The sequence below is a fragment of the Grammomys surdaster genome, unplaced genomic scaffold (assembly GCF_004785775.1).
Source record: "Grammomys surdaster isolate TR1022 unplaced genomic scaffold, NIH_TR_1.0 189, whole genome shotgun sequence".
Classification (NCBI taxonomy): domain Eukaryota; kingdom Metazoa; phylum Chordata; class Mammalia; order Rodentia; family Muridae; genus Grammomys; species Grammomys surdaster.
The window spans coordinates 2307343-2318273 of NW_021604634.1; the positions used below are offsets into that span (position 1 = coordinate 2307343).

The 10931-nt window shown below is 46.8% G+C and overlaps 1 protein-coding gene across 1 annotated transcript in view; it reads right to left on the bottom strand.

Moving 5' to 3' along the window:
- Galr1 (galanin receptor 1) overlaps positions 1 to 6506 on the bottom strand; it is a 14784-nt gene extending 8278 nt beyond the window's left edge. The window contains exons 1-2 of the mRNA XM_028768985.1: positions 5621 to 6506; positions 1037 to 1102 (exon numbers count right to left, since the gene is read on the bottom strand). Coding sequence (XP_028624818.1) covers positions 1037 to 1102; positions 5621 to 6283 — 729 coding nt within the window. The 5' untranslated portion in view covers positions 6284 to 6506. The remainder of the gene's footprint in view (positions 1 to 1036; positions 1103 to 5620) is intronic.
- Positions 6507 to 10931: the final 4425 nt, after the last annotated feature.

Sequence of the window (10931 nt, forward strand, 5' to 3'; positions counted from 1 at the left end):
ATATATATATATGATGGTATCCCAAATGCAAGTTACTTTGAGCTACCAGGAGTAAATCAGTCTCTCTGGGAGGCAGAAGCAGGAGATCACCGCAAGTTTAAGGCTGGTCTGTTCTGTGTCACAGGTTCCAGGACAGCTATTGTTACATGTAAAGATGTGAGGGGAGTGGGTCTTCTCCACACTCATGTGGATGAACAGGAAAGGCAAAGCAGGCTGTACTTAAGTCAAAACCTTTAGAGTAAATGAGATTATCTGGATGATTATTTATATAACATATATAACTGATCAGAATGAGTATTTAGAAAGAAAAAGGGTATTTACAGATACTTTCAGTAATGCATGTGGGTTCAAATGTCTGGTTATCTTCCCTCTAATAAAATTGTCTAATAATTTCATTCCACTGTCTAAACCTAGAAATCACATAGATTTCATTATGGTAAAAGAGAAATTAATCCTAGTGTGTAAAACAGTTTTCTTCTGTGAATAAAAATGCAGTGGACCCCAGAAAATTAGGAGCTTTTAGTATTCTTATGCAGAAGAAAGTGTTAGGTGGAGTTCCCTAGAAGGGAAAGAGAAGAAGGATCTCAGCAATTTTTCTGTCTTTTCCATGCCAAGGTCAGCCAAAGTCTGGGGAAGAGATAAGGCTGGTGATCTGCTCTTGAGGCTGAGAGAGTGACATACCAATGCTCTCCCTTGTGAGAAGCAAATTGACAGTTCTGAATCATTCCTAAGATGTTGAATGCTAAATATGTAAATAACATCACAGCCTCTCTGAGTTCCCCCCCACCCCAGTCTGAGCCTTTCCTCTGGAAGTCTGTCTTTCCTGGCCTCCTTACCCTGTCTGGTGTTTACCTGCCACCCTTCCTGATGTGACTCATGCTCCACACCACCCCTTAGCTACGGCAGTTCACAAAAAGGTCCATCTCAGTCAACTGGTTTTCCAACCTGTGGTTGTATGTTAGAATAATCTAAAACAAAAATAAGCTAAGCTCTCAAAAACAGACAGAAACCACATCTGTGTGTGACTGTTACTTACCTTTTTCTTGGATGCCTCTGACTTTTTTGACATGTTCTTCAGCTTTTTATGCAGATGATTAAGGACCTGCAAAACATAACCAGATAAAGCAGGTTAACTTCAGATCGTACTTACACACTGCCTCTTTTTCAGTGACAACCACTGAGCTTGGGTATGGTAATGCTAGTGCTTATAAAAGAGCAAAAATAGAAATGCATTTTAGAAAAAAAAAAAACAGCTCTGAATCCAAGTAGCTGAATGAGTTCAGAAAAGACCGACCACACCCAGATGTGGATAGAGCCATAGAGAACAAAGCCATAGAGAATGTAAAACAGGTTCAGAGTTTCTTGAAAACAAAAATCCTTTCCTGAGGTGGGGTAGGGCTTATTCATGCAGTCTCCTGTTCTTACTGTCTTTCTTCTGTCTGAGAATCCACAAGCCTAAACTCACCAGGTCCTACTACATACATGGGATCCAGAGGCAGCTCAGAGACACATTGAAAACTAGAGACCCAGGCTGTGGAGGTTCAGCATCCAGAGGAGAAAGCCAACTGCACAAGTAAAAGAATACATCTAACAGCTGTTTGGTGTGGTTGCCCAGTCGTGAGACACTTTCTGGTGCTATCCACGAACCACTCCCATTTCATGTCTCTAGGACAGTAGTTCTCAACCTGCAGTTTACGACCTCTTTTGCAAACCTCTATCTCCAAAAATATTTACATTACAATTCATTAACAGAAGCAAAATCACAGTGGCGAAGTAGCAACAGAAATAATATTATGGTTGGGAGGGGGTGGTCACCGGAACATGAGGAACTGTACTAAAGGGTCACAGCGTTAGGAATGCTGAGAACCACAGCTCTAGAGCAAAGCATGAGCCAGCAGGGTTCCTTTCATGAATAATTCAAATACCGTGTGGTCTTTAGACAATCCCCTTAGCAATTCAGCATTGCTGGTGATTTTTTACTATCCTATGGGTTCTGCAATTACCATACCTGTCAAGGAGATAAGTTAGCTTTAATAAATTGAGAAGTCCCTTCTGCTCTCTTCCCTCTGACATATATTGGAGAAATGATGTGAGTATAACCGTTGCTATCATATATAGGAATTCACAATCTGTGCTTTCTCCACAGTGCCTACCCTGCAGGGATGGTCCCAGGTCTATTTTCCTATTCTGGTGGAGAACGTAGAGTAAACAGCAAGGAGCTTGGAATGGACTAGACTTGAAGTGCTTGGGGAGTGGATGCATGTTCCAGCCACTTGGATGTTTCCCTCCAACACCACGGCATGGAAATAACTTAATCAAATTGGCCTTACTGCCGAAGTCTGCTCCACTCAGCTCCAAGCAGCACCACCCATCAGTCATGTCCTAATTGAGAAACCCTAGGGTTCAGTTACCAGCCTTCTCTACCCAAGCACCAAAGCAGCCACCCCAGCAGCCATCTCCAGTGTGAATTTATGTCTTCAGACTTCTTGCATTATTGAGACATTTCTTGCTGCCTGAAAATATGCCTGAAAATATGTCACAGCCAAATGAGTCTTTGCTTGCTATGGAAGCAAGTGGATAACTGGCTGATACACCAGCATCTGAGTAGTTCTGTTCAACCCACAGAAAGTACAGAGAAGTTTTCAATAGCAGCAATCTGAAAAAAACTTGTAAGAGGAAGGTGGGGGCTGGAGCCTGGAGCCTGCTGATGGAATCAGGACTGACCAGCTAGCTGACAATGGCCAGCATGCTCGTGAACCCCTATCAGTAACAGCAGTAGCAATATTCATGTCACTTCTTCCCAGTATGACACTGGCAAGAGAGCATAATGGCTTCTTGGCAACTATTCTTTCTAGCTAGAAACATATCTTTTGCATTGACGTTAATATTTGCAAACTTATTAAAACTAGCTTATTCTCTCTGACAGGTATGCTAAGTGCAAAACCTGGAAGATAATAATGAGTCACTAGCGAGGCTGAGTTCCCAAAGGAAGTTGTCTAAAGACCACAGATCACAATACTATGGGTCATGGAGGGGAAAGGACAGGGGAGATACCAAGAGAATCTGCTAAAGGACATGAGCATCGGTGGCCAACTTCTTGGCGTTACTTGGGTTTAAACAATCAGGTCAACTACGTTGGGTCCAGTTCAGCAGTTTGAAGCACTGAAGAATATTGAATTTTCTGAACCATCCATGGAGTTGATCCTAAATGTGTTTTTCTTAGCTCTGATTCTCTTCTGTATCTCAGGCTATGAGTACGCAGTGTCATGTTGTGACAGATCTTAAGGTCCTACCATTGAGGGACACTGGGATCAGTTATGACTTCATCTCTTAAGACAATGAGCATAACAGGAGTGTGTCCTCACTTCTGGCCCAGGAGGGCTCTAAGCAGGAATGCATGCTGAGGGAAGAAGGCAGCAGGTAAGAAGCCTACAGTACAGAAAGGAAGATCTTCAGAGCAGCAGGCTACTTGAACTCAAATATGCCCTGCAGGGCCTTTCAGGTGCAAAGAACTGTCTCATTAAACATGGATGAAAAGATCATCCCAGGAATGCAATTCATTCATTTATTTTTAAAATGAAAAATCTAAAATACATGTTAATTAAATACAAGGTAATTAATTTCAAGTGCTCTTCTGGCTGCCCATGACTTCTTGCACTGGCTGACAGCCTCATCCTTGGACTTACACAGCCAATTCGGCACACCCAACATGAAGTTTCAAAGTCATTAGCTAGATGGCACAGCTGAGTGCTGGACAGAAAAATGGCAAGTCCAAGTACCTTACTTCCATCAATCAAGGGCCTGGGATGAATTTGCAAACATTAACATTGACTCAAAAGATGCTTCCAGCTGCAATACTTGCCTCGACGCTAACTATTTCTGAATGAGAAATATTTAAATGATCTATTCATTAATTCTTAAGCTCTGCTTCTGTGGGACTTCTGTAGACTCTTTAATGACAAACTGTCTAGCCCTAAATGCTTACCTTTTTATTTCCACAAAGATTGAAATGTTTTGTTTCTGTTGTTGTTGCTGTTTTTGCCCAAGGACTTTGGAGGAAATGAAGAAGTAAATGTTTCCATTTCAAGGCGGCAATTAGGAACTTAAGGAACCAGTATTTTAATTGTGACTCTGGGTCCCAGCTTCTTGTCCTCCAGGAATGGACTGTCACCTTCTGAAACTTCCTCAATCACTTAACAGCCTTTCCATCTGGTCAGTCGTTGCATTGCTATGAAAGTACTTTTTCTTATTAATAAAATAGAGATAGCAGCTCCCACCCAGAGGCTCACTGGGCACATTCATGGATGTGTGCCCACACCCCACAACTCCAGGTGCACAGCAGCTTTTGCTTTGCATTTGCTACTTCCAACTAGCAACGCTGTCATTGTGAGTTTGATCCAGTGCACTCACTGAGGTGATACTGTCATTAAAAAAAGACACAATCTGATCATATAAAGGTGGGAAAGTTGGCCTCTTTTAAATGTGCTTTTCTGGGGCAGATTTGCCTTATGAGTGGAACGTAAGAGACCGTTGCTTTTCTACACAGGAGGCTATGTATGGTCTTGCAGGCACAGATAAATAGATTGGGAGTCAGGGAAGGATAAAGTTACATGGAAATCTTAGAATTTGCATTGTAGAGATTTTCTACCCATGCTTGACTGGTTCTGATAGTACCCTGAAAGGAAATATTGTGACAGAGGTTACTCCATCAACCACATCAAGTGACCACCAACAATACATTCTTAGTTAATAAATCATCAATAAGTAGTACCTAAGAAGTTTAAGTACCTATTGTTTAACATAAATGCACAGTGCTCTGTAATTCCTTAGGAACTGTGAGCCACCAGTCCTTTCTGATACACGAGGCCAAGATAAGCACTCAGCTCCCCCAGCTGTGTGTTCTTGCTTGCTGTCTAGCACTGTCTATATAACCTTCCCTGGAGACAGCACTTGTCTTCCTACCCATAGTTCTCTGAGACTTCAGTCAGGTCTCTATGGGGAAGAAGAGCTTCCCACTTGGTTTTTAGAACGCTAAACTAAACCCCAAAGCCCTGGACCTGATGTGCGAAGACTTACAGAGTCTGGACTCTGAAAACCTGCTGAGGTGCAGGAGCCAACGTGCTTTGTTGGAAGAACATGGCTCCAGGGACCACCACACTAGAAGGTCTCAGCAGAGAGCTAGGAGGGGTGACTAAAATCCACCATGGCTCATGGCTGGCTCTTAGAGGGAGCACAAACTCTCTGCAGCTCCCTTTGTCCCATTGTGTTAGTTTCTTGGAGCCCACAGATCTTGTTTAAAAGGTGCTGAAACTAAGGGGGCTCTAACCTTTTGAGCAGCAGATTCAACACATACAACTGCCTCTCTGAACCCTGAGGCAATCAGGAGCAGGAGCAGGGCTGTGATGCCCTTGAAGGAGAACAGAACTGCAAACTCCATGCACTCTCCCATCCCCACTATCTCTCAAACTCCGAGTTAACTTTTTTGCACCACAAATAATGTTGAAGCAAGCTAAGAAAAAGCGAAATGGAAAGGAGTATGGAGCAGAGGAGTGGGGAGGAGATAATGAAGTTTCCTCAGGGTCAGGGGACACTAAGAGCCTGGCCAGCACTCCCCACTCACCTTGGCATAGCAAAAGCAGATGAGCAGTAAGGGCAGAAGGTAGCCAAAGACGAAAGTGCACACCACATAAGCCTTCTTGTGGAGCTGGTTGGGCCACTGCTCCCAGCAGAAGGTCTGGTTGCTGTCCCGATGGAAAAGGCGCTGGTGGTAGGCCACCGGCGAGGCCATGGCGATGGACAGCGCCCAGATGAAGCCCACGCCCAGCAGCGCGTTGCGGGACACCCTGAGGGAGGAGGAGCGCCGCGAATGCACAATGGCCACGTAGCGATCCACAGACATTGCGGCCAGGGTGAAGATGCTCACGAGCATGGACACGGTGAAGAAGTAGTGTATAAACTTGCAAATGAAGGCGCCCAGCACCCAGGTGGGCAGCGCGTACACAGTGGCCTGGAAGGGGATGCAGAAGAGCAAGTAGGCCAGGTCTGCGATGCTCAGGTTGAGGATGAACAGGTTGGTGGTGCTGCGCGGCTTGCCCGGTTTGCTGCGCGCCAGCACGGTGATCACCAGGCTGTTACCCAGCACGCCCATCGCGAAAATCAGGCCAAACACCACCAGCGTGATGAAGTTCTCCACACCGATGCCGAAGAGCGGTCTGGACTCCAGGGCTGGAGGCTCTGGGTCGCTTCCATTCCCTTCAGTGAGGTTCAGAGTAGCCAGTTCCATCACTTACTGGGACACCCCCTTGGGGCGCTGTGCAACGGACCGGAGTGCCCTGGGGAGTTGTGCCAGTCAGGGAAAGCAGGCTCTATAGGTAGCCTAGGGTCACCGGCTGGCCCAGGACAGCGCTAAGAGAGTGCGCCTCCAGCTAGTACCTCTCGAGACCGGCAAGACAGCAGGGGACAGCGACCCAGGTTGTGCCTGGTCACACTATCCTCTTGCCTGGTCTGGCTAAAGAGGAGGCGGTGCTGCAAGTCTGGAGCTGATCCTTTCCGTGCGGGGGCGGCAGCCTCCAGAACACAGAGGTACCGGTCTAAGCGACTCCCCTTGCTGGCAGTCAGCAAGCTGGGCGGGCGGGCAGGACTCCTCCGCAGCTATCCGCAGGCGGAGAATCTTCTACGCTGTTATGGGTTCCAATCCCTTGCCCTTTCTGAGCTGCGTCCCCTTGCTCTCAGTGCCTTGAGGTAGCACCTGTTGCTTTGAGCCTCTTCTTCCCGCCACGCTCCGCAGAGCCCAGTGACGCACACCTTCAATGGTGAAGAGGGTCGCTGAGCTTTCCTCACTAAGATCCACCTCCTTGCCCCGCTGGCGCTGGCGTTGGCGCGGGCGCTGGCGCTGGCGCTGGCGCTATGGCTCTCCCTCCTGGTCCCAGGTCCTCTGCAGGGCGAACCTCTCTCACGGATCCCCAGTGGTCGGCAGAGATTCTGCAGTACCTGAGGGACTGTGAGTATTCAACTGCGTCCCCTCTGTGTCTCCTCAACCAGATAGGTGGCAGCCCACTTCCTTGCTGGAACTGAGGCGCCACTCTACGTGCTGCCCCGCTACCCCTCTGGTCCCTGAAGGTGACTGTTGGCGCTGGGAGCCAAGCTGGGTGCGCTCCAGTGTGTGCAGGCTGAGGTGACAAGCTGTGAGGTCCTCCTACCAATTGGTACCTTTGGTCTTTCCCGCTCCCGGCAAAAGCAAAAATAAATCCCACGAAAATCAAAGGTTGTTACTGTTACCGGGATTTTGTGACATTCTCTGCCTCGCTCCCTCCCTCGTCAGTTACAAGCTAGGGAGTGAAGAGGCAAGAAAGAAACAAGCGCAGGCTGTGCGAGTTTTCTTCACCAGCGTGTCCTGCGCACGCTGCTCACCTCGGGGATCCATCATTTCCACTAGACATTACTCATCGGAGTGACACAAACGGAAGCCTTGACGAGTGAAGTGTTTGTGAAGAGTCATTTGACTGTGTTCAGCGGCCGCCCTGTTGAAAAGGGGGGCACACCAACTATGAACCGCTGCTTCCAGTAGTTCAAAAGAAAGACCTGCCCTTGCATGTAGGTACTGGTAACTACATCGCTTTCCAAACCGCCAGCGTCCTCCAGCGGTGAGTGACCACTGCTAGACGCAAGGGGAGAGGCACGAAGGGTAAGACAGGGTGTCCCTGGGGAAGCTCTGTGCCAGTGCAGGTAGCACAGTCCAGCCCTGCAGGCAAGTATGCACAATGGTGAGGCATGAGCCTTTACCTGGGAGAGTTTAGGGACCAGATGTACCTCGTTCCTCCCCCCTCTCCAGCTCTCTTCTTCCACACTGCCAGGGACACTCTGATGCTATGCATCACGTACCTGCTAGTCCTTTGCTCTTGTGCTTAATACAGAGAGCTCCCTTACAAAATGATTATGTATCCATCTTAAGGAGAGTGGGACTGTCAGTTGTTACTAGCGCTCATCTAAGCATCCGAGAGCATCCTTACCTCCCTAGGAGGATGGAGCTGGGTTATCAGTTGTCTTGCCTTTCTCCCCAGCAATGCTCTGTGTCCTAGAGCTTCTCAGAGTTCTGTTCTGTTGACAGCTCTGCTGCAATGAAGGTCATGTGGAATAGGACTTGGGGGAATGGTTTAGCCATGGGGTTTCTATTTTGTTTTATTCTGAGGTGTGTGTATGTGTGTGTGTGTGTGTGTGTGTGTGTGTGTCTGAGAATTGGTTGGACTTAGTGCCTCAGACATGTTGGACGAAGACTCCATCCGTGTTCAATATTCCCAGCAAGGATTTATGGGGATTTGGCTGTTGGTTTTGTTTTCATGTGATATAAACTTTGTACTGATGAATCACTATTTTGTGTATATATGTGATCGTGTGTGTATGTGTGTGTGTGCATGTGTGTGTGTGCCTGTATTTATGTGTGTGAGTGCATATGTGTGTGTGACTCTGTGTGTGTGCCTGTATATATGTGTATGAGTACATATGTGTGTGTGACTCTTGGTGCACTCGGACACTTGCACGTGCATGCACTCGTGCAAGCACTGGAACTCATGGTGGTCACAGTCACAGGGAAACTTCCAGGTGTTACTTCCCTCTTACCACCATGGGCTCTGGGGATAGAACTCAAGACACCAGATTTGCTTGGGAAGTGCCTTCATGCCCTGAGACATCTCCCTGGCCCTCTTCGAACTGTTTTTGACATGGGAAGCCCATTATTTCATGCCCCTGAACCCATCACTCAGCTTAAAATACTCTAAAAACTCATCAATATCCTTGAAGTCATTTCAAATACTTGTCTAATCACAATCTCCACCACAGCCACCTAAACATATGCTTGCTGCTCCTTTCCAAATGTACATATGATATACGCATTTGTCCTTAAATAGTAGTCTGTGATGGGCTTGGGGGTGTGCTGGCTGGTTTTGTGTGTCCATTTGACACAAGCTAGAGTCATCAGAGAGAAAGGAACCTCAGTTGAGGAAATGCCTCCATGAGATCCAGCTGTAAGGCATTTTCTCAATTAGTGATCAGTGGGGGAGGGCTTATTGTGGGTGGTGCCATCCCTAGGCTAGTGGCTATGGGTTCTATAAGAAAGCAAGCTGAACAAGCCAGGGGAAGCAAGCCAATAAGCAGCACCCCTCAATGGCCTCTGCATCAGCTCCTGCCTCCAGGTTCCTGCCCTGTGTGAGTTCCTGTCCTGATTTCTGTCAATGATGAAGTGTAAGCCAAATAAACCCTTTCCTCCCCAGCTTCCTTTTTGGTCATGGTGTTTTGTGGCAGCAATAAAAATCCCAAGACTAGGGGTTGGGCAGCAGGGGAGGTTGAGGTTTCATTTCTGCTTTAGCAGTGTGAGATGCTTTGCACTGCAATCTATATTTTGCCTTAGTTTGCGTTTGGCAGGTAATTCATCTGTTCTCATGTAGACCACCAAGGCTCAGTTCACAGCATTCTGTCGTTTGCTTTCTTCCCTCTTCCTCTATACTTCAAACTCTTCAGAGCAGTTCATAAATGTAAGACTCCCGGACCCAGAATGCTCATCTGTTTCTTAACTAGTGAGTTTGGCCCATGTCTATTCCTTGCTGTCACTGATCCAACAGTTGGTTTGTTGACATTTCCTGGACACTTGGCATTTCTGTTCTGTTTCCTACAAGCTGCTCCCTCTGCTGTTTTTCTGCTGGAATGTTCTAAGGCCCCTCCAAAGAGCTTCCTCCCTGACTTCTGCAAGATTCTGCGCCAAGAATCTTGCTCACAGGGATTTCTCCTGACCCTCCTAATGCTGTTTCTCTCCCATGCTACTGTGTCCTTGCCTTACCTTTCTTCCCTGTTTGCAATCTTTGCCACATTTCATGTTATGCTGTTACATCTTTTTAGAAGCCTTGACTGGGTACAGCCCTTAAAGAAGAATGTTGCCTTTACATACAGAAGACAGGGATGGTTAAAGACAGCATGAAAAAGATCAGAGAAGGCCCCAAGAAAAGACAGAGAGAGAAAGAGAAAGATGAGAGCTGGTACAAGAATTGGTTTTCAACCTCTCCGTGATTGTCAGCCCTACTTCCTCCCATCTTGGGACCATTAATTGGGTTATTTTTGCTTATTTCTTTTGGTCCCTGGGCCTTAAATAGGCTGACTAACTTTGTGAAACAACAGATAAATAATTTGGTAACAAAACCTATTCAGATACATTATCATAAGTTAGCTATGGAGGACCACAAGACTCAAGATGAGGTTGTTACTCTATCCAGGGTGTTCCCAAAACCCATCTCCACCCAAGCTAAAAGAGGGGACTTCCGCCCCTAGACCAAGCAGAGAGGGGCCACCAGAACCCACCCCCTCTGACTGGCAATCTGAATTCTTGCTTAGGCTGTGAGGCTAAGCACTGCAAGGGAATATAAATAAAAGTTAAACTATCACTCTGGGTTCCCTGAGGGACAAGCCTGACTGCATAGGGGTTGATGTCAAAAGTATCCCCTCTCCAGGAAAAAGACATCTGGATGGGTATGGCCCTCATGCCTCACTGGACAACGACAGGGGTACCAGAGCCATTACAAAGTCCCCTTCAAATACTGGAGGTCAGGCCTCTATCCCCACCTTCGAAAGATTAGAATTGCCACAGCCCTTCTATACTTAGAGAAGGGAGGAGATGTCAGGGGCAGCCCTGCTTACACACTGAAGGCCTAAAATCAGCCATAGGTCTAAAATCAGCAATAGGCCTGTCACACATGTATACAAACACCAAGTCTTGGGTCTCTGTGGGAAAACATTGAAACAGATGGCTATAAGCTATTTTAAACAGGCAGCTTTTGTGGAAATTTACCAGCCTGAGTAGTCATAGACCTTGTAAATAAGTAGCCTTGGCGGATAATACCAACTTAGATAAGGACAAGTGAATCATAGCCAAAGTCATAGTGACTTGT